Source organism: Ciconia boyciana, chromosome 2 (genome assembly GCF_034638445.1).
Source record: "Ciconia boyciana chromosome 2, ASM3463844v1, whole genome shotgun sequence".
NCBI classification, from domain to species: domain Eukaryota; kingdom Metazoa; phylum Chordata; class Aves; order Ciconiiformes; family Ciconiidae; genus Ciconia; species Ciconia boyciana.
Genome location: NC_132935.1, coordinates 54,534,129 through 54,556,305, shown reverse-complemented (window position 1 = coordinate 54,556,305; position 22,177 = coordinate 54,534,129). Strand labels below are relative to the sequence as shown.

Below are 22,177 nucleotides of genomic sequence, written 5' to 3'. Positions count from 1 at the left end.
AAAAAAAAGAGAGAATGGAGCCGGGATCAAGGGATCTCTATTTTTATTTTTTAGCAGTACCTGCTACCCTGAGCCAGTGTTTGGATGTAAAGCAGAGTTGTTTCGAATGCAATGATGGACGTAATCCCACGCTACACCCAAGCTGCCTCTTTACAAGGGTTTGAATATTCTTTTACAAGTCTGGGAAAGAAGAAAATTCACATTTTACACAAAATTAAAGTCCTGCCTGACAGCTCCCCAGCTGTGGGCTGTGCCCCCACTGTGTTGTTGCTGTGTCCTGCCTTGGTTGGGCTCTGGCGCAGCCTTGGCTCCCCTCAAGGTTCCCAAAGAAATTGTTTTGTCTCTTACCGTCAGATTCACCCACCCCCATGCAAATCTCCCCCAACCGGCAAAAGTCATGGGGATCTAGAGCCAAAACATGAACACTGCAGTCCCTGTGGCTGTTTGGAGAAAAACGCAGCCAAAGCACCCAGCTCGCAGACTCTGCTTGTAAATGCCACCAGCGTACATGAGAAGATCTCTGGAAAAATCTCGCCTCTCCAGGCTTGCACAACCGGGCTGCAAGCAGCGAGGGGTGGAAGCCGTGGGAACTGGCAGCAGGGTGACAGAGGAGAGCGTCAGGACTGCCCAACTATTCAGCTGCAGTCCAGAAACTGAGAGTTGCAGCAAGAGACATCTTCCCCCCCGCCTCCAGCCCTGCAAAATATTCCCTCTCCTAGAAATTTGCATAAGCCTGTGTACATTTCCTGCAGTCCTTGGCAACAGATAGAGTTGTGGTTCAACAATTTACGGGATGAAAGGCAGATTACGATCCTATCACTGGAACAGTTAAGTTTTTACATGTGCGCTTTTCAGATATCGTTTCTTAAAGTTCAAACTCTGAGGTATCCCGGGGAAGTGAGTTTAGGCAAACCACATAGCTGAGGAGCAGGAAGGATTATTTATTTTTTCTTATGCATAATCGGAAGGTTTATTAGGGCTTTCTCAAAACCTGTAGCTCTCGTCCTGTACCCAGCCAGCGCTGACCAGACGTAGTTTAAAATCCCCAAGCTGGGTCTCCCGGGCTGCCTTGCAGCAGGGAATTTCCTAGGGCAGGAAGCGCATCCCACGGGGAGGGAGGCTCAGCCAGCTCTTCCTTCAATGGCAGAAAGGGCCACGACACAGAGGGCCGGGCTGTGGCTTTTTCAAGCACCTCGCGTGTGATTTCCCCACTCTCCCAGGCCCCTGGCAGCTGGCGAGGAAGCAGCACGTAATTAGCCCCAGGTGGAGGGAGCAGCTCCAGCTCTGCAACAGCAGCTCCCTGTACCCTACCGAGGGAGCCCACAGGCGCTGGGGAAGGCATCCGGGGCGGCCCGCTTCAGCCCAGACCAGCTAGCAAACGTGGAAGAGGGCTGGGGTAAGGCGAGGATTAAAGGCAAACCTTCAGGAAAGAAGAGGATCCGAAATCAAGCTCCCTCCAAGTTCAACCAACCATCACGGAGCAGCAGTCGCGCCACCGATGAGTTGCTTTGCCAGATGGGGCTAGTCTGGCTAACACAGGCATCAGCCGGTCTGCGCTCCCCTCCTCGCTCCTCCGACCCTGTGGGAGGAAACCTGAGCTTCTGTATCACTGCATTTGAAAGGAAAAGAAATGAAATTTCTCACAGCAGAAATACCTGTTGCTTATCAGCATAAATAGGAGGGAAAATGATGCCCCCCTCCCCCCCAAACCTCCATGTGTGCTGCTTATGTAAATTTGAGTTGCCACATCAGAGGAAGCTCAGAGAGCGGTGCTGGCTCTTGGTACGCTCCCCAGCCGGGCTTCACGTGCTGCCCTCCCTGAGACCACCAGCACCCTTCTGGCCCGGGGAGCTGCACCGCTTCCACTGCTCCCACGCTCACATCCAGGTGAAGCAGTGAGATGTTGCAGGACCAAGTGGGAACTCTCCCACGGAGAGACCTGTATGCCCACGTTCCCACCGCCTCCTCCTAGGGTCTGAAAAGACAGTGGGGATGCCATTCTCCCTTCAGAGGGTGACTGGGACGTTCACCCCCATGTGTCACGGACACAGTAGGTGAGAAATAAGACCAGGTGTCTCTCAAAGACCCTGACCACATCTATTATTTTACTGACCAGACAATGCAGGAGGTCTTCTGCATCTGAGCAGCCTTCCACAGCCTCCAGAAACCTGGGGACAGCCACCAGGGCAGCTGATATGGTGACAAGTTCCAGCAGGCAAGGAGGTGAAGTTGGCTGAAGCTGCTTGTGGCAGGACAGAGGGAGCAAGAGGTTAAGGAGGCATGGTTTGGTAGAGGAAGGGAGGTGAAGCTTTACAACAGACAGTATGTGCTTTGCAGATGTAAACCTATAAACTAAAAGGAGATATTTACAGGAGGTTTCTTCCATGTATCACCAGCTGAGGAAGAAAGACTTTTGAGGAAGCCCTTGGAGAAAGTTGGCAGCACATCACTGGAAATACCTTGGCTGAACACAAGCCAGCTGAATCTAACACGAAGAATGAGTTACAGCAGCAACTGCCTAAGTAGCATTTGATACGATAACCTGAACTAACCTTTTAGTCAAGGTTGGCAGAGGAATGTCTGCTTCACACCTCACCTGGGGGGACGTCCACCTGGGGAAGGCCCATGACAGCAGAGCTAGGACTGCATGCTGAAACCAGACACACCACCAACTCAAAAATAAAAACAATCCCTCTGTTTTTAAAAATGCCAGATGGATTTTATTACTAATTGCTTCTCTCTTCAGCTCACCCCTGTCACAGCACAGAAAGCAGAAGTTAGAAAAAAGCTGAGCTATCTACACAGGGAAGATGTGCTTTCTCTCATGACAGAAGTTGATTTGTTTGCATCAGAGCAAGATTTGCTGTTGTGGTTAGTTTAGTGGGGTAGCAAGGATCAGATGACTTTCAAAACAGTACAAAACTAGTCAAAATAATCTCTAACCTAGTTGAATGGACTATACATAATATTATGTAAGCACTCTCAAGTCAAACAGGGAGAGAGATGACAGAGAGTTCAAAGAAGGAATGAGACTAGAAGTACAAAAGAAAAAGTCAGACATTCGGCACAAGGTCAGGCAATCAGAACATTGCAGGCTAGAAAAGGAAGTGAAATTACAGGCTCTGGCAAAACAGCTGAACGCTTACTCAGGAAAATTACAAAACTGTTGTGATCCTCACCATCAGTTCTGTGTCTGCTATCCAGAACAATTTCCAAGACAAACTACACAAATTCATAAAAGCAAGCTGGAGGACATCACGTTCTTCCCACAGTCAGTCAAGTGATTTTTGTTGTGTTTTGTTTTTTGTTTTTAATATATAAATACCAGGACCCATATATGTATGGTGTCCTTACTAGGGGATATATATATAGCATCCTAGTAAAATCTATAAGCTGGTGGCAAATCACAATCAAGATTGTCTTTTCCATCAACAGCTTCTAAAGGAGAGGTCAAAAGGATGAAAGCCCCCAGCCAAGCACTAAAAATCTATGCACCAATCAACAGAAAACAATTTTGCTCCTGCAAAAGACCTAGGACACTAGAGACACAGTTGAGATAGGAAAGAATACTCAGTTTTATGCTGAAACTGGACAGGACACATCAGTTAAAGAAATGGAAGGGTTTATCCCTAATGTAAGCCACTCTGGCCCTAGGTGTTTGTTAGTAGGGGAAGAAGCAGCAGCAAGCTTGAAGTGCATGACGCATCATTTCCCAAAGAGCCATAAGACTGTAGGGACTTCAGAGGCAGAACCAAATATTTTCTGTTTATTTACTGAACATTATACTAGTAAAACTTAGAGGCCTCACAATTGGGAATTATTTCCTTGCTACTGATAAAAATGACTATTCTCGAAAAGAAGCTGAGCCCTGCCAACCTGTGAAATGTCACAGATGGAGGAGCTCCAGGAACATTTGCCAGGGCAGTATGTCCCCAGCAGCATGGCAATGACACAGAGAGGGAGAGACTCAGAGAAGCCGCACAAACATATATACCTACTGCAAAACCCACAGCATGGGGATTGACCTGCTCTCACTGCAGTCAGCCTGATCCTCTTCATCGTCAGCTGAATGATTTGGTAACAACAAAAACTACGTGCAGCGTTTATATATGCCCAGACAAGGGTTATTTGCTGCAAGAGGGTCACGTTGTTACACACCTACAGACAGGGCTCCTTGCCCAGGGCAGGCACTGGCTAGGCTGCAATTAGAGAAAGCAGCCACAGCCCTGGTTCCAGAGTTGTCCAAGAATAAACAGGGTTAGAGAGTTGTCAGCTGCACTCAATCAACCCCTCCTCACAAGCTGCTACCTGTCCCCCAGTTAAGTCACTAATTCAAAGCACTGCTACCTGTGTGCATCTTTACAGGTTTATTACGCATTGGTGTAAGCAGCTGAAAGATCAACACTTTGTCAGTGGAAGCTCATGAAATTTGGCAGAAACCGTGCTACCCAGTGGAACAGGCATTAGCTGGGAGGCAGATGTGACTTACTCATGTCTGCATCAGCTTCAGGAACCGTGATTCACGTTATGCAGCGAGGCAGCATTGCAGTGCTACAAAGGGCTGTGCAGTTTATCTGTTGTTGGAAGCTACCCTAGTCTGCAAGCTTGTGTAGCAAGACTTGTGATCCTTGCCCGTTTTAGTCCCGGACCCAATGCCTCAGAGCTGAAGGCATTAGAAAGCTTCAGAAAGAAAAGGGAGTTCTAAGGCAAGTAAAGCCAGTTACGAAGGGAAAGGTGAGCAAAATGGCTAAATGCCATGGCTTTCAGCTGTCAGCAGGAATGCATGCAAAATTTAGACGGAGAAGGTAGTCTGAGTTTTTACTTTGTAGTATATTTTACGTGATTTTCTGCGTGTGCAGAACTGCGGGCACTCATTGTCGTGATAGGGACTGGAATAGACACTGAACTGCATACAGAACACGTGGATGCAATTATTATGTCTGGAACAGCTTTAAGTGACGTTTTGCTAGAGAGAGTGGCTAACCTAATCTCTTTTCCTTCAGTCTGAACACTGCAGCTTAGGGGAGAAGAGCCCGCTGAACCAGCAAAACAGGATAGAGACGTAACAACTCCGGCAACTGGTGAACAAGAGACTTAAAACAAGTAATGTCCTGAAAAGTGAACATGCGCTGTATTCATGCCATTAATCCCTATTTGGCAAAAGCCAGCAGGGAAGTTGACAACTGCAAGATGCCAAGAAGAGGAAGAAAAAAAGAAAACCCAAATGAGCTTTAAAAGAACTACAAAGTACTCCAGGAACAGGTTTTAAGTGTTAACAAGAAAACTGCTTAAGCGCTGTGAGAAAAACAACGAATGAAAACAGACTTGGACAGGCTGCACAGTTAACTGCAAATGGCCTAAATACCATAGGTACAAAAGTGACATTTAGCAGGGTCACGGTGCACCTAGGCTTCCAGCTGCACCGCACCTTCTGCTGGCTGGGCTTCCCGCTGCAGGCTTCCCTCCTCTCCACGGGAAAACCGTGACCATTCCCCACCACCACCCACACTCTCTCTCCCCGGTTTCTGATCACTTCCTCCTGCCACCCCTTTCCCAGTGAGGTTATCACCTGCACCTCTCTGGCCCGGGCAGCAGCATCCCTCTACCCGCCCAGGAGCTTGCAGACCGGCTGCGCTGCCCTCCCAAAGCGAGTTATCCCGGTTCCGTGCTCTCCCTGCACCCCTTCCCTCCCCCATCGCACATGAGGCCAGCTGTTACAGCTTCAACGGTTTTATAGACGTGTACATTGACCTCATGGCAGAAGCCTGGAGACGTGTGGGATACCACAACCCCCCCCTCAAACAGGCAGCGAGACACCCCCCCCCGTGCACACAGGCGGCAACGCCAGTCTCAAGATTCCCTCCCTATTGTAATTATTTTTGCTCTGCACAGAGATTTATCACATGCAGCTGCCACAAGTTGTTTACAAGACACAAAAGCTATGAAAACAAGGTTGACGAAGTCTGTGTGTGAGCTGTTTTCCCTGGCATAGATTTGTCATACCTCTTAGCTCACTTACGCCCTGGCTGGCCGCACGGTCTCCAGTAACGCACAGCAATGCCTTCCCTTCATCTTCAGAGTCAATCTAAGCCTGTGTTTTCAGGTAGAGGTTGGGTTTTGACACAGCTGCCTTTTAGGTTTATCACTGCAAAAGAACAGCAAAACTGCCCATCTTGTCTCATTGTTTCTTTTTACTGCTTTTTTTCCCATTTTTTCTTATTCCATGGTAAAACAAGTTTCCCAAAATAAACTTTTCCTTTGCTCTCCCAAGGATGAGTGATGGGCACGTGAAGCTTTTGGATTCTTAGGTACTAGACTCCTGCTCAGTTCTGGATCCTAGCTCCACCTGATGCCCTACATCTACCTACCTTTGATAATTTTATCTGGAGTTACTTCAAGTTTCTGCTCTGAAAATATGGACTCGGACAAACTTCAATAGCCCGCACCAAAACTATCAGTGCTAGATTACGGGAAAGCAGAAACTCCCTTTTGATATTATTTTAGTGGGTACTCAATATGAGTAATTTTCTTCCTCCAAGTTAAATAACACCTCAGGGTACGGAAAAGCTTTTACACAGCGTGCCAGGTGCTACTCAGCCAAAGGGGTTTGGCTTATGACTACAGCTGAACTTCTAGGTGTAACCTTAGCACAAGTAATAATTAAAAAAAAAATAATTGGCCTCAAGCAAAACTGGTCACAAGTGAAGTCCCCAGGGTAAGTCAGTCAGCAAAATGGAAATGCAGTGCTCATCACAAGAGCAGGACTTTGGTGCTCAGTTACACTAATGCCATTTTGTGTGGCATAATGGTAAATGAAAACAGCGCAGAGACCACAGGCTTTTACTTTCAATGAAAACTGTTAACCTGAATGGCAACAGCTTTCTTCCTCATCCTATTTTCATTTTCATTACTGCAGCTGTTCTAGTGGAATTACAGAACTGGTCAGCTCAGCAAGCAAAGCTCAAATTTTGTTTTCTAAACTTGCTGACTTTTTTTTGATTTTAAAGGGTAGAGTAATGAAGAGTAAACATCTCTGAGAATGCCTTTTAATGATCTGAGTCCCCCACTTTTTCTCTACCCCGTAGCACACCAGCAACCTGCTTCGAAAAAAAAATGGGGAAAAAGTCCAACAACTCAAATCAAACAATGCAAACATATTTGTATGAGGTTCTTTTTCTGTCATCAGTGCTTGAGGTGTGGGCGTAAGGAGTGTTGCAATAAAGTTTCTTCCTGCCTGTGGACAAGGAGGCATCTGCCAGACCTTTACCGAAGACAACACTCCTCTTTGGGTGTCTAGCATCCTTTGAGAACAATCATCTATGCCACAAAAGGATATCTATTGATGAACTTTTCCCTCAACATTGACCTCACAGTTACACAAAAGTGTACTTCCATTTTATTTTATAATGAGCCATTAAAAAAACCAAACAACTAAAAAACCATACATAGGTATCCCAAGAAAAATAGCCTAGAAGTATAAAGTACAGTGTGTCCAAAGAGACAAGACACAAGGCTCTTTCTGGACTCACATGCTATTCCTTGAAGACAAAGTATACAGCCATCTCTGGCTATGTTCAAAGTTATTTTTTTCTAGCTTTATTTCAATAGAAAGTACTAAAAAAATTTTCTATATTCATACAGTATATTAGGATGACTCTATGTTACTGAAGCTGATGCAGACATGAGTAAGCCACATCTGCCTCCCATCTGCCTCTGCCTTTTTTTAAAAATATAATCTTTGACTTTAAACATGAAGGTTAAAGAAGGCAGAAGTTCAGTAGAATTCCAAAGAGTATTCCAGAGAACAAATAAAGAGTATTTCTGACACTAAAAAAGATGAAGGCCACAGCAAAACAAAACACATGCACATTGCAGTCTGAATATTGCAGTCTTCTACTCATAATATCCTTGAATTCATCAGCTATCCTGCTCCACAAAGCCCTTCCCAGCCTCCCAAACAGACAACTGGTTTGTTTTCAAGGACTAGCCAGAACTGATTTTTTCCCCTAGAGGTCTCTTATTTCACTGTTGTTGGAAGGATAAGGGTTGGTGATTGACATTCAAATAAGTTGAAATGCGAACTGCAAGTCTTCACATTTTTCAGTAGTAAGTCATTTTGATACCAAAGTCCTTTTCTGAAAGGTAACTTAGATTCTGTTGGCCAGAATACACCCCAATACAACAGGGATCTCTTCTAAATCTCAGTCAACCACCTGTTTAAGTATCTCACCAACACCTGGCTCCCAGAACTCAGATTTCAACCCAATACAGTCTCTCCTATTTCAGTCTACTAGAATTACTGAGTCAAAGCCTTGTCATTGCAAGTCCAAGAAGAGTAGGAGTGGGAGCCCTTGTCCTCCCCCCTCTAAATTTGTCACCAGTGATGTCTAGGAGCTGTATCACAAAGACCTGCAAAGAACACTCATCCCAACCCCTCTTCTGGCCTCATTTCATCTTCAGGAGAACTTCCCCATGGGCTGTCACATCTCCCAGCCCTAAAGTATTTCTAGGAGCCAAAAGCTGGAACTCTTTAGAGAGACCTAAGATATCCTCCTGAAATTTAATGAGAGTTGCCTACATAGCTCTCTTTGGCCCCTTTAAAAAATTTCAACATAGCAGAACACAGTCAGGTACTTCTGGCCCACTTTTCAGCATTCCTTTAAACATCTGGTTAACACCAACTGCTGGTGTAGCTCTCTAAACCAAACAGTCAGTGTGAGCTCAAAAATATTTCTCACTTCCATTTATTTCAAGAGTAAAGCCGTGTTTTCTGCAAAGCTCGTATTCAACAAAATACTCTGTATGCATCCATTTTTAAAGAAAATATTTTATTACATTATGGGAAAAAAGCATAATCATCCAAAGTTCGTATTGTTAAAAAAATTGAAAATTTATTTTAGACAGCGTGTCGGTATATTCTGTTCCGCATGGGAATGATAAGAAGACTCTATATCATTACTAGATATTGCACAGTCTGAAAGAAACGAAAACAAATCACATGATCTTGGGAACCATCTCACATTATGAAAAACCTACAAAGAAAACATTTAAAAAAAAAAAAACAAACACACAATCCTTTCTTTCTACAGTAGCTTTAAGTTTATAATTCTTGGAATGACCATATTCCACTGAAGACCATCTCAGTGACAGGAAGCTTCATTTCAGCAATCCCTTGTGCAAATAAGATTAATAAAAAAAAATAATAATAATGCAGTGAAGTCTTTTGATATCGTGTGGGTGGCAATAACCACACAGCTGTTAGATCCCTGCCTGGAAAAACAAAACGGGGAAGGAGAAGGAAGGGGATTTAGGCCATAAGTTTTGCCTGCAACTCCATCTCTGCCGCCCTTTTGAGTGCAACATCCACCAGTAGCTGAAATCCACTAAAATCCTGGTTAAGGTCTGGTGGGGTTGGAGGAGGAGTGTTAAAGAGCCCACTTTGTGCATTTGCACCAGGTCCCAGTTTAGATGCGTCCTCATGGTAGGAGAGGGAGTTGTCTGTGAAGCTGTTGGCCGGGGCCTGCTGCAGGTCCGTGGTCTGGCCCACGTCAGCTGGCTGGCAAAAGTGGAAAGGGGCATCTTTCAATGCAGTCACAGTCGTGTGGCAAATCACCGACGGCCGAGCCAGGACCGATCCCGGGGAAGCCGGCTTGGAAGAGGGCACAGTCTTGCCGAGCGGTGCGGCAGCGGGAAGGAAGGCAGTCTCCTCCAGCAGGGGAATGTAGTTCTTTGTGCTGATGGAAGACTCCACCAGGCCACCCTCGGGAAGCTTGGTCCCTCGCCGCGAGATAGTGAACTGATTTGGGTCTTTGCCATCCTTCCTCAGCATGTCAGGTAAAAGCCTGCGGCGTGCATTGATAAACCAGTTGCAGACCTGGGAATATAATGACATCTTAATTTCTACCTTCATTCATTTCCAACTATGTGCCATTAGAGTCGTTGGGTTAGATTACTGAATCCCTCCAAGCAGTTTCCTTAACTGCAGAACAAAAGAGAGACCTACTGACAAGTTCTGACATGCTTGGCAAAGGCCCTTCCCTTGTCCGGGCTCTACCCCCAGCTCCCCACTCCTGTTACAGAAAGCCCCAGGACATCTGAAGACTGCTAGCACTAACAGAGGAGTTTAGCTTTTAACTCTGTGCACACACATTAACCTATTAGCTATTGTTCCCTAGCTTAGGTTAATTAACAACAGGAAAACCTTTTCTCTCTGAAGAGAGCCACTCCTCCCACAAATGGTTACTGATTTTCCTTGTTCAACTGACTGTGTCGACAGACATAACATGAATTACCTCATTTAAGTTTGTCCTTGTTTAAATATCAAACCAGTTTCCTGGGCGATACAGGATAGTTTATAGCTTAACGTCTTTTTTCTGTTTACTACATAAAGGAGGTTTTCTTTATGAAGTTACATTAAGGAAACTTTATAGCCAATTACGAAATTGGTACTAACGAATTAATCTGGAAAAATAAAGCCCAGAAGTCAAGAGGAGCACTCTATATTTAGCACCTCTCAAAACCAAACCAGGGTTTACCCAATTTCTCATGCAGCCACCTTCCCACGAGGTGGAAAGCAGCAGCTGTCAATGGCTGTTCCACCAAAGATGATCACAGAAGATGAGAACAATGCATCCAAGGGACCTCGCAGCTGCCAGCGGTATCCCGGGATGAGAATCCAAACTAAACACACAAAAGCCCCATCATACCTATACTAAACACACTTGAGTAGCTCTATCTGATCTCTACTGATCTTACTGGAAGTCATCATACACATAATTATATACGTGCATGTTCTACAGGAGTGAGCCTCAAGTTGAAGTTTTTGAAGTGAAAAGTTGTATGTTAAGCTGCGTATCTATCACCATAAAACCTCTGTTGACAAATAAATACCTTCTTCTCACAATAAACTACCTTATACAGACACTTTATGTCTTTTGGGCCCTGATTCCGCAAAAATTAGCATGCATGCTTGAATTCATGACTGTCTGTTCTCCCAGAGAAGTAATTTTATTCCCAGTAACAAAGCTCATCATAACACACAATTCATTTGTATTTCTCCTTACAAGTGCCATCAGAAGGACAGTAACAATAAAAAAGGGAATCTCACATGCAGTGTAAACATTTGTATCAGTGACTAGACCACAGGTAAATTACGAAGGAAACAGAAAACAGCTCCTTTTTAAGCGAGAACTACTTTTTTGAATACCTGTAGTGTGGAAAGGTGTGTCTGTCGGGATAACAGCGCTTTTTCTTGCTCTGAAGGGTAAGCATTGTATCGGTGCTCATATAGCCAGTCCCGAAGAATCTGCACGGACTCCTTGGGCAGGTTGCCACGTCTCCTCCGTTTGCCTGAGCCAGCAGATGAGGAAAGATCCAGTGGGACATCCATAGTGTCATCATCCTCCGTTTCACTGCCTGATATTGCAACTACACCTACAATTGTAAGAAGACAAGAACAATCAGCCTCCTAAATCTGTAAACTACTCAGCTCCAGCATTCTTTGGTTCAGACACTTTTTATTACATTAACTGTCTTTACTATGAATCATGGTATAGCCACCTATACAGGAGATTTGTCCTGTAGCGTTAACTTGTCAAGCTGTAGCTTTTCTGTCAGCTGAACAAAAAGTAGCACCAGTGATCTGTTCCTAGGGGAATTCTTCTCCACAAACCCTCATTTTCTTGTTCCCCTGGCAACCTTTTATCTGCTGCATGTTATCAGACAGCTTCAATCTAATGCCAATATTGTCCAAATTTGCTTGCTATGGTATGCATCCAACACTTTTCTTCAAGGATAACTATCCAGTGGCTGGGCAAAAGGTCAATAAGCAAGAACTTAAAACACTCAACTCAAGCAATGGGTTATTTAATTACCTCTTTACATGCCAATGCTTCCCTCCTGGGAGAGAGAGCTTGTAGATTTTATAAATTAATAGCTCGTTCCCGATCTATTAATAAAAACTAACGGAACAAGAAAAGAAGAAAGGGAAAAATTGTGTCTGCCCCCAACCCTGAGTGGATTTTCACTTAGGAAGAAAAAAAAGTGCAGGAAAAAGAAAGAACCAGGTGCCTAACTCATGTAAGAGTCCACCTGTTTATCAGGAGATGGACTTCTGTAATTTAATTGCACTTCTATATCAAAGAACCACAACCATTTAATGTTTGGGTTTGTTTGTTTGTTTTAAATGTACCACTTTGCATCTTGATTATTTTTTTCAACTTCATAGTTTTCATCTCATATTTTAATCTGTGGAAATGTGTGCTCTGTGCTACATTTACTACAAAGGCTCCAGATTTACAAGTTAACTGCATACCTTTTTCCTTCAACACAAAGGAAGGAACAGATTTCAAAATGTGATTATCCCTTTATATATACACCACACTACTAGTAACATGAAGCTACGGTATGTAAATAAAAAAAAAACACCCCAAAACCAAAAAACCCCAAACAAGTATTCAAAGTTAGGAAGACTACAACTCTGTTCCTTTGGTAGGATATAAAAGTCACCGAGGAAACAAACAGTACTGTAAAATACAAAGAAAACCATGCTTTAAATACTCACCAGGTAAAGCTCACCATAAATTTTGGGAATCTTACAAACTATATATAAATCCAAATAACATACCACCCATTTTCAACTAGTACAATTAAATACTAATTTCAAGTGAAATTATACTGGCTTTCAGAAGCAATTTCTAGAAACTATAGAAGGAAAACAAGCCCTTAATCTTTCTGTGTTTTGAACTTGGGGGGGGGCGGGGGAACAACGACGGGACTTGCTCATTCATAACATCTAAACTAAAAACCTTACTAGTAGAAACAAGTTAAATGTCAAAAGTAAAATGTTTATGTGGGCAACAACCCATAGTTCAAAAATTCTGTGTAAGGAAACAAAGTCAGCCCTAAAATATGAGAAGTGTGCCTGTGAAAGTTTAAAACTATATAAAGCTATAGTTATATCCGTAAGTAAAGAAATAGAAGGAATTAACGTCATTTAGAAAAAAAATATGGAAAAAGGGGTGTGTGTGCAAGTTTTGCTTAGTACCTGGCAGGGGGACACACACCTCTCCCCACACTTTCAAACTTCAGCCAAAGCTGACATGGTGAATTATTCTTTCTTTCCCCTATTTATGAACAGCTCCAACATCCTTAAATTTAGCTTAAGTTGTCCAAATTTCAATGCCTATTTTTGACATGCAAGCATTCCCAGCAGGATGATCAATCTGCAATTTGTCTGGTGTAGTTACTTTAGTAACTTACTTAGTATTGTTTTCATTCTCCCAATTGCTGATTTATGTAACCGACAAACACCAAACTGACATACCAAATTTTTCCTGTGATGATTAGCTACAAAAATTATCCAGTCATGGAACAGGAACAATAGGACAATATTTAAATAGCCAACACAAGATAAACTCCAAATTATGTAAACAAGTTCTTAATTCATGTAGAAAGTATGTCAAGTTTGCTTTAAAATGATTCCGAGCAAACGGCTTTATATTTGTCATAGCTTCACGGAAAGCGCTGTCATGCTTGCAACCTAACCTGAGAACATGCCTTGCACAATGGCCTCCTGGAGCCATGAGGAGCACTTCTTGGAACAAAGATCCTGCACAGACAACACGATGGCTCTGCAAAGCAACTCATCCTTTTAAAACTGAATTTAAAAACCAGTTAAAACTAGCCTACACTATTCAGACAATGTTTTCAAGTGCGCTGTTCTTGTTTGTCAGAAACCAGAAGTGTTGCAGCACTTCAGTGGGTTGGGTTTTTTGTTTGTTTTTAAATATAATAGGCAGCAAGACAGGACCTTGGAAAACAGGGAGAGGCAGACAGTGAGGGCTGGAAATAAGAGGGAAGAGAAGCCAAAGAAACTACTCCTATGAGAAAGTTAGGTATCTAATGGTTTGTGAGCCATATTTACATGGCAAAACAAGAACTCCTCCAGACACGCACCACCCCATCTGGAACAACCTCCCCAAGACCTAACACACAGCTAAAAGACTCCACGGGCACCTCTCCGAATTTGAGAAAAATGACGACAGCAAAACTTCTTCTAGAACTGTTGCTCTTTTTCATCCGGGGGGAAAAAAAGTGTCTGAAAGCCAGCAGCATAAAAACGTTTCTCTATTTTGCAAACAAGATCTTTTGCTGAAGTAAAAGTTGCCGTCTGACTAACCGTAACCTACCTAGCAAGAAATGAGTCAACAGCAGAGCCTGCCCTTTGACCCGCTCGCTTAGTGTGTCATCTTAATTGACACAGTAAGTTAGTGACACAAAGCAGGTTTTGGTTAAGCAGGAAACCCAGTGTAGTACAACTTCTCTTCATTTAAATGAGCTCATTTAAATAGATGATCAGCCCTCTGAACTTGTGGCAGATCTCTCCGGCGTGGTACAGAGTGAGCAGCAACAGGAAGTCATGGCTAGAAATCTCGCACTACCCCAGCTGATATTTTTTACTAGAGCAGGAGCCACGTTGTTGCTGTCAAGGCTCTGTTTTCATTAAAGCATTCCTGCTGATTACAACCCAGCTTTGTTTTTCCGTCTTGTTAGTAATCAGGCTATTCGCTGCTGGTTTCCTGTTTTAACAGGGCCCAACTGAAAAGGCTTCTGGCTAGGCTCCACAACTGGACCATTGGCTTACTGTTATTTACACCCAGAATAAAGGCTTGGGGAGACGACAAGCAGCCCCAGCTGACCTACTAATTTATTTCGCCTTAAAAGCAGGCTAGTGCCAGGTTATTTTACGTCTTTTCCTAAATATGTTTAATCTAAACAGAAAAACTGCTTTTACAGGACTAAATTAAAGCAGCACAAGTTCATTTGCATAGAGATCTGGGAAACAATACCAAATCCCAGTTCTCCACTCCCGCCATCACCACTTAGATGAGCAGTCCACGCTATTAATGACACAAGAACTACACGATCAGCATCCCTTCTTTATAAATTACTTTATCCTCTTGGCTTCCCAGCTGAAGTCATATACATGATTGAACGCACTGCTGCATTGTATCACAGCCCAAAGACTTCACAGGTCCTCCTGTAATCAGCTCAGGGAAGATTACACCTAGGATCTCGAGTCTAGGCTCAACACCCAACCGTTAACAGCTTGAAACAACTTCAGTAGAAGTACAGTGATGACTAAAGTTGATTTCAAAATAAACTACTGCTACTTAAGAAGGCATGCTGAAATGCTTTGAGGGGGAGGACAAAGTATTTAGAGAAGCCGATACAAATTAAATGGAAGTTAAGCGAATGAAAAATTTAGGCTGTGTATCAGGAAAAAAAAAAAAAAAAACCAACCACCAAAAAACAACCATCCCATTGTGTCGAGGAAGAGCTTCACAGAGGAAGTGGCAGAAGCCAATTGTTATTCAAACCAGGACAAAATATACCACAAGGAACAATCTCTGCCCTCCAGAGAGGGGATGGACAAAAATCACCTTACGGAAAACCTCCCACCCCACCCCCTTAGGGTTCTCTGACTTTCTTAAGCCGGATTTTTTTTTTTTTTTATGAGCACAGATAAACAGAACCAGTTCCCATCTAAGGCCCCGATCCTGTTGTAACCAAGTTCAGTAGGATTCCTCACATGTATAAACTTGAGCACATGCCTCTGTCTTTGCGAGACTGTATTCTAAATCAGCTAATTAACAATCTGAATATGTTCGGTGTGATTGCTATCACATTATTATTTGTAAATGAAACTATCCACAGAAGAGTCCTCGGGGTTTTAACCCACAGCCTGTTAGCTAAAGAAAAAAAAAAAGAAAACCAATAACAACCAAAAAAACAACAAAAAATCCAACACACAAAAAAACCTAACTAAATTTAATGTGAATTTAAAAACCAACAACAAAAATAAATTAGCTTAAATTATTCATAAGTAACCAAGAACTACAAGGATGCAGAAGGGAATTTCCACAGTAAAAAAAAAACTACTTTTTTTTTTTTTACTCTGAATAGGCTTCATAATTGAGGAACCAGCTTATTTGTTTTCCTCTGCATTTCACAACTTAGCTTCATAGCTTCTAAAGCAGCCGGTCTTGGCTATGCCATACATTTTTTTTCTTTAAACAGGATTTTTCTAGGAGTGCAAGCAAGAAATCTGTAACAAAGTCACTCTTTGAAACTTTTTGAATGAGCCTCAAATGCCAGGAGGTCACAAATAACTACAAGCCCAACCTTTAATAAAACAAAGGCACCCTAGCCCTAACATCTTTTTAAAAGTTTCCGTCTTTGTCTCCTCACCTTTTAATTTCTGCCACGCAAACCCCAGGCCCATGGCCCCTCTCAAAAGTTCTCCCTCCCGCCTGTCACCTTTCATTGTTTCCATTGTTTCAGCCCGGGACTCGCAATCCCCAAAGCAGAAGATCTTTCCCCCCCTCTCTCACGCATACACACACACAAAGCCCTACACACGCATACCTAGAAACTACGTCAGCGTTTTTCACACGCATTTACTTTGGGGGTGGCAAGAACAACAGTTGAAAGTGCAGGGAGTTTGGTATTTCACCAACCAGCAGCTGCCCTCGGGGAGAGAAGTCTGAACAATGGAAGCAACAGCAGACAGGAAACCAGCTCACCACTGCTGTGCAAACAGGGAGCACAGGAATGTCCTAAAAATAACTGAGCTAAATTAATTCAGTTAAACCATAAAAAAGAAGAAAGAACCCGCTTGCAATAAGATTAAGAATCTCAACCTAAGACGACTGAAACATGCTCGAGTCAATGCTGTCAGTGTCTCTAGGCACAGACGGCTGAGCTTGGTATGCAGCACATGTTGTAATCTAAAAATCCGTGCAGTTGGCTAGCAGGCTGAAACGCGCCGTGCGCCCAGCTCCTGCGGGAACTCCGAACGCTTCGCTTTTCACCACCACCCTGCCCGCTGTTTAAACTTCGTCTTTGTGCCTTAATTCCCTTTGTGCGTGCTCCTCTTCGACAAATGGCACGTCCAAAGCTTCTTACGAGGGCTACAAACCATATTAGTACATCACGTTTCCAGCAGCCCAATGATTTCACGAACTACTTATGCACTAATTGTTCCAAGGATATTAACAATGAGCGAGGCTGCTCTACTATAGAGCCGCAGGAATGCGTAGTAGGGGAAAAACAGCACAACTCCGGAGTACTGAACATGCGCACTGCTGCCCTCTAACCCTCCACTTTGGGTAATTTAATGGTCTTTGAATGCAAAACACCCTTCATCCCCACTACGGACTGGTAAATCGCAACTGAAAAGATCCTGCTTTGCTATAAACTTCTTTCCAGCCAGCGCAGATGTGTTAAATCTGAAATCACGTTCCGCGTCTTTGTGGCCAAGCTCCAATTTAAAGGCACTTAAAGCACCACAAGCGCAAAGAGTAACAATCCTCTAGCTGTAAAGTTTGTCTGTTTCTAAATCAACACAAAGAAAACTTAAAGAGCCTCGGGGGGAGAGAAGTCTTCCTCCTTTTAACCCTAACTATGTCGAAACTTCGTTCGGTTTTTTTTTTCCTGTTTAAAGGATAAAGGGAAGGAAAAGGCACCAACTTTCCGCAAAATAACGCGGCCGCGGCTGAGGTTCGAGACCCTCCTGCCGAGGCCCCCGGCCGGCGTGCCCGCTCCCCCCGCGCCGCCGCGAACAAAGAGTTGCCAGACAGCCGCCCGCGGGTCGCGGCGCTCGGAGTTGCGGGCGGCCCCGCTTTCCTCACCCCGAGTGGGGAAAGGACCCGCACCCTCGCCCGCCGTCACCGGCACGGCGGGGCTCGGTGCAGAAAAGCGACAAAAAGGGGTTTAGCGGAGGGCAAGGGGCAGAGGCTCGGCGGAGGGAGCGAAAACAAAACTTCGCGGAGGCACAAAGCGGGCGGCTGGACATGTTTTTGACAAGGAGCCAGCGGCGCGGAGAGGCGGCCGCCTCCAAACAACAGCCCCGCATGTTTTGTCTGGGAGCGGAGCATCCACTGCCATCTTCCACGGGAGCTCGGCCGGGGGGGGGACACGGGACACTGGGGAGAAAAGGGCCGAGAAGAGAAGGAAAACAGACTCCGTCTGGCTTGGGAACAGCCCCCCCCGCTTCCCCCCAAGCCGTTCCCGTAGGGAGAGGAGAGGCGCAGGGCACCCCGCTTTCTCCCGGCGGCCGAGCGCGCCCCATCACAACTACCTTTTTTACTTTTCATCTTGATCGCGAGGACCGAGCCGCCGCTGCCGCCGGACACCCCGCACACCAGGAGCCAGGGGCACCCGCTCGCCGACCCAAGTTTCTCTCCCTTTGCCGGACGCCGCTCCCCCTTTAAACTCGGCGAGGAGGAGGAGGACGACGGCGGAGAAGAAGCACCACCACCACCACGGAGCGCGGATCCAGGCGCCCAGCCCGGGGCCGCGCTGCTGTCAGCGGGAGCCGCAGGGCTCTGCCTCCCCGGGGGTTTTCTGGTGCGGCCGCTGCCGGGGTGGGCTTCCCTCCCCCCTTCCCTTTGTTCCCTTCTGCCGGCGATTGGCCCCGGCTTGTTAAAGTGAGGAAAGGCACGGGAGGAAAAGGTACACAGCGCCCGCCCTCCCCCACCTTCCCGCAGTGAGTACGGGAGAGTAACCCAGCGCTGCACTGGCACTCGCGGCTGCCGCGCTGCCTCCTCCTCCTCCTCCTCTCTCCTCCCCTCCCGGGCTGCTGTGGCTCTGTCAGACGGGAGGGGAGGGACGGGCCGGTGGGGGGGGGGTCGGTCCGCCCGTACCCGCTCGCTCATGCACACACAACAACGGCGGCGGGGGGAGCCCTCCGTGCCTCCCACTCCCTCGCCTTTCTTCCAGGCAGACGTTTGATCATTAAACTGGAAGGGGGGGGGGAAGATTTTGACAGCTGCCCTTGACTAGCCTCCTCCTGTTGCTGCCGGATGAACCACCCACTCCTTCGCGTGAATAGAGAGAAGAAAGGAGAGTACGTACGGCAGGAGAAGGAGCCCTCCAAAGACCGGCGCCCTCCTCCCGGCTGCCCAGCGGCCCGGCGGGCACTGCTTCGTCTCCTGTCCCCCGTCCCGTCCCCCCACGATGGCACTGAACGAGCCCCGGCCGCCCGGCGCTGGCCAGCCCCTCCCGCGGGGGAAGGCGAGCCCCGTTTCTGGGGTTATTTTTACACCGGTTCGTAAAGGTTGTTTTTCTTCCCCCCCCCCCAGCCCGGTGGATTTCGGTGCGACACATGCTCATGGCTGTAAAGAGAAAAGTCTCACAGCTTGACTCATCTCTCTCAGGCGAGCACGTGTTGCAGCAACAGTTTATTTTCCTCCGGGATGGGAAACGCGGGACGGCGAGCCGCTCCTTCGCGCAGGGCTCGCTCCGACTTCCCAGCGAGCGGGGGGGAGAGCCCTCCCCGAAGACGGGCGGCCTCGGCGGCGGGTCCCGGCGCTCCCCCGCCGCCCCCTGTCAAAGCGAGGTGCCCTTCGGCGCCGGGCGTGTACTTCAAAGTGGTGAATGCCGAACTGCGGGCTGAAATTTCACGCGCGAAGGTTTTGGCGTGGAAAGTAAAAGAAGCTGCCTTGCCTCGAAACACGCGGGCGGCCGTAGCGTGCTTTTTATGCACGGGAGTGTGTGTGTTTGTGTTACTCCTGCACCGCCACGTGCTGGGCTGTTTGCGGACGAGGAGGAGCGGGGGCAGGCGCTGGGGGTTGAGAAGCAAACGCTTTAAACGGCTGATGAAATAATGAATTCCTACGGCAGAGCAGGGCTCCTTCCTTCCCCCACCTTCCTGCTCGGCGGTGCGGGCATCCACACAAACACGCATTCACAGCAGAAGAGGAAGCAACAGCGTTTTAACAGCAAAGCCTCCCCAAGTACCTTATAACTATTTTTATGTGGCGTAATTACAGCGACCTTGCTGGAGATAAAACAGCTGTTACATCCTGAACGGGGAACGGGGGAGGGCGGCTGGTGAGTCATGTCAGTTAACAAGGCCCCAGTGTTGGCTGCTGCGGGGCAGGCGGCTCGCTTTTGGGTGACCGTTGGGGCTGGTCGCTGGTACCCGGCGTGTCTGGCTGTAGGTTAGCCGGCCGGGCCGGGCACACTGACTCACGGCGCCGCGGGCCAGCGCCGAGTCAGGCGGGCGGTTGTGCCGCGCGACGCTGACTGAGCGCCCGGCGGCGGCGCGAGCCGGGCCGTTACCCGCCGACCAACCGCCCTCCAACCGGCCGCGGGGGGAGGGAGCCGCGCGCGCCCTTCAGGCCGCTTTCCCGCCGCGGAGCCGGTATCGCCTCTCGGTTGTGTGCGGGTCGGTTCGCGCCCGGGCAGGGGCGGCAGCTCGGGAGGACGAGGCTCGCTAAGGGGCGGGTGTCTTTAACGTGAGAAGAAGCGAGCTGCGTCTCGGTGGGATTGGTGACTCAGGGCGGGGGAGCGTGCGCGCACGCCGCCGTATTTTTTTTTTTTTTTCCCCTGTTTTGTTTTTGTTGTTGAAAGTCCTGCTTCCCAGCTGTGAGGGCTGGCTCTTCAAACTGGCGTTTCGAGCGTCCAGGCATGGTCATGCCAGAAAAGTAATTACGGGAAGTTAACAAAAGACACGTCAAGGATTTGAAGAGGTTTCCCTTTCTCCATGCCGCCCAGGCTGCCTCACACTTGCTTATTGTCCTTGGGACTGCCAGCAAATTTGTGAAACAAACTATTTCCTCCCCCCCCCCTTTTTTTTTGTTTTGCTTTGTTTTTGAGGTTCGTTTAGGTTGTTCTTTTTTAGGTTTTTTTTCCCCTTCTTTGGCAAGGTCACTTTTATGAGGGGAAAAAATAAAGTTTTAGTTTCACACTGAGCTCAGGCTTGCTTTCTAACGCCTAGAAAGGCGTTAGAAACAGCCTTTCTAGCTCTGTTGGAACGTGGGTTCCTAGGAATTTTCTCAAAGGATGTTAGGAGAAGATTGCTTTCAACTTCATGTGGCAGCTTTTTAGCTAGTAGGAGTGGGCAGTGGACCAGTGGGTGTTCATTCCTAGCTCCCCAGGTAGAAAATGCATGGAGAGGCATTTTTTTGAGCCAAGTTACTCCACGGATGCGAGTATGGAGGCATGTATCCATAGTTGGGACCACTAGGAAAGACAGAAAGTGGGCTTGTACAGTGCACCTTGCAGTTGTTGTCTTGGGCAATACCTCGGGGCTGTCTACAAATTCTGGCCGCCTTTACCACTTGAAGACTCTTGGTATGTGTTCGAGGTGGTGGGGTGGGTGGAAGAAGACCCCTACAACCTTCTCTACCAGGAAAGCCTCAACACACCTGAAACAAAGTTGTATCTAAAGAGAGGGCAGGTGATTTTTTTCACCTGTCCTGATCTCAAATCTAAGGAACAGAGCAATCTGATTTTACAATGAATGCAGTAACCTGGTGGCCCATAAGTTGATGATGGGTGTTGGTATTGGCTGCTGGTTGCAGGAAGAAGTAGATGGTATGGAAGACAATACATAACTTTCCGCAGTTTTTCTTTTCCCCTCGTGTGTTGGTGAGGCTGTGTCTTTTAGTATTACTTAATCTGCTGGAGCTGCATCAGCACTAATAATCATATCACAAGCAGTCCACGCTGTTCACTGAGCAACTTTGGCATCTGTGCAGCTCCTTGGGTAAGTAGTGGTATACATGTGCATCAAGATACATCTGTGCCAGCAGGTCTGAACAGCTTGGTTTAGTCAGAGCAAGTTCAGCTCTGTCTGGACCCATCTGCATAGACATGCTGTAAGTATTTGTAAAAGTGGATTCCAAGAAAGGAGCAAAATAAAACTGGAGGGGCTAGATTTTAATTTACTCAATGATTGTCCGTATTCTAGGTTTATCAATGTTCCGTGGTGATGCACACGTGTTTCTGTCCTGTCACGCTACCATGTGTGATATCTTGCGCGACTAATTGTACGTTCCTTACTTTACAAGTGCTTTGCTTTGAGATGCTGGGGCTGTGTTTGTCTAACTACTACTGAAGTCTCCAAGGCCATGCTTTAGGTATAGAAACTCTTAAAGGAAGTACTCTGGAAAATCAGGACTTGGGCATCTCAGGCTTGTGGATGTTTGTTATCTTAGCCTGGTTGTTCCAGTTTCCCATTTATAAACTGGAGAGTATTATTTTTTTTTCCCCACTTTATAGGGTGTTATGAAAATAAACCTATTGATCTTTGTGGAATGCACAGATGCCATTGAAATGTTTGTGAGAAAATGTATTCCTTTATATTCAGAACAGAATTAAGTAGCGC

The 22,177-nt window shown here is 46.3% G+C and overlaps 1 protein-coding gene and 1 long non-coding RNA gene across 2 annotated transcripts; one reads left to right on the top strand and one right to left on the bottom strand.

Moving 5' to 3' along the window:
* Positions 1-8,832: 8,832 nt before the first annotated feature.
* TGIF1 (TGFB induced factor homeobox 1) lies at positions 8,833-18,734 on the bottom strand. The gene is made up of 3 exons (XM_072852690.1): positions 18,143-18,734; positions 11,207-11,433; positions 8,833-9,874 (listed from the first exon to the last, which is right to left on the bottom strand). The coding sequence occupies exons 1-3, from the start codon at positions 18,717-18,719 to the stop codon at positions 9,308-9,310; spliced, it is 1,371 nt and encodes a 456-aa protein (XP_072708791.1). The 5' UTR covers positions 18,720-18,734; the 3' UTR covers positions 8,833-9,307.
* LOC140647743 (uncharacterized) lies at positions 18,572-19,544 on the top strand. The gene is made up of 2 exons (XR_012040948.1): positions 18,572-19,110; positions 19,221-19,544. It is a non-coding gene; the product is annotated as an uncharacterized lncRNA (long non-coding RNA).
* The last annotated feature ends 2,633 nt before the right edge of the window (positions 19,545-22,177 follow it).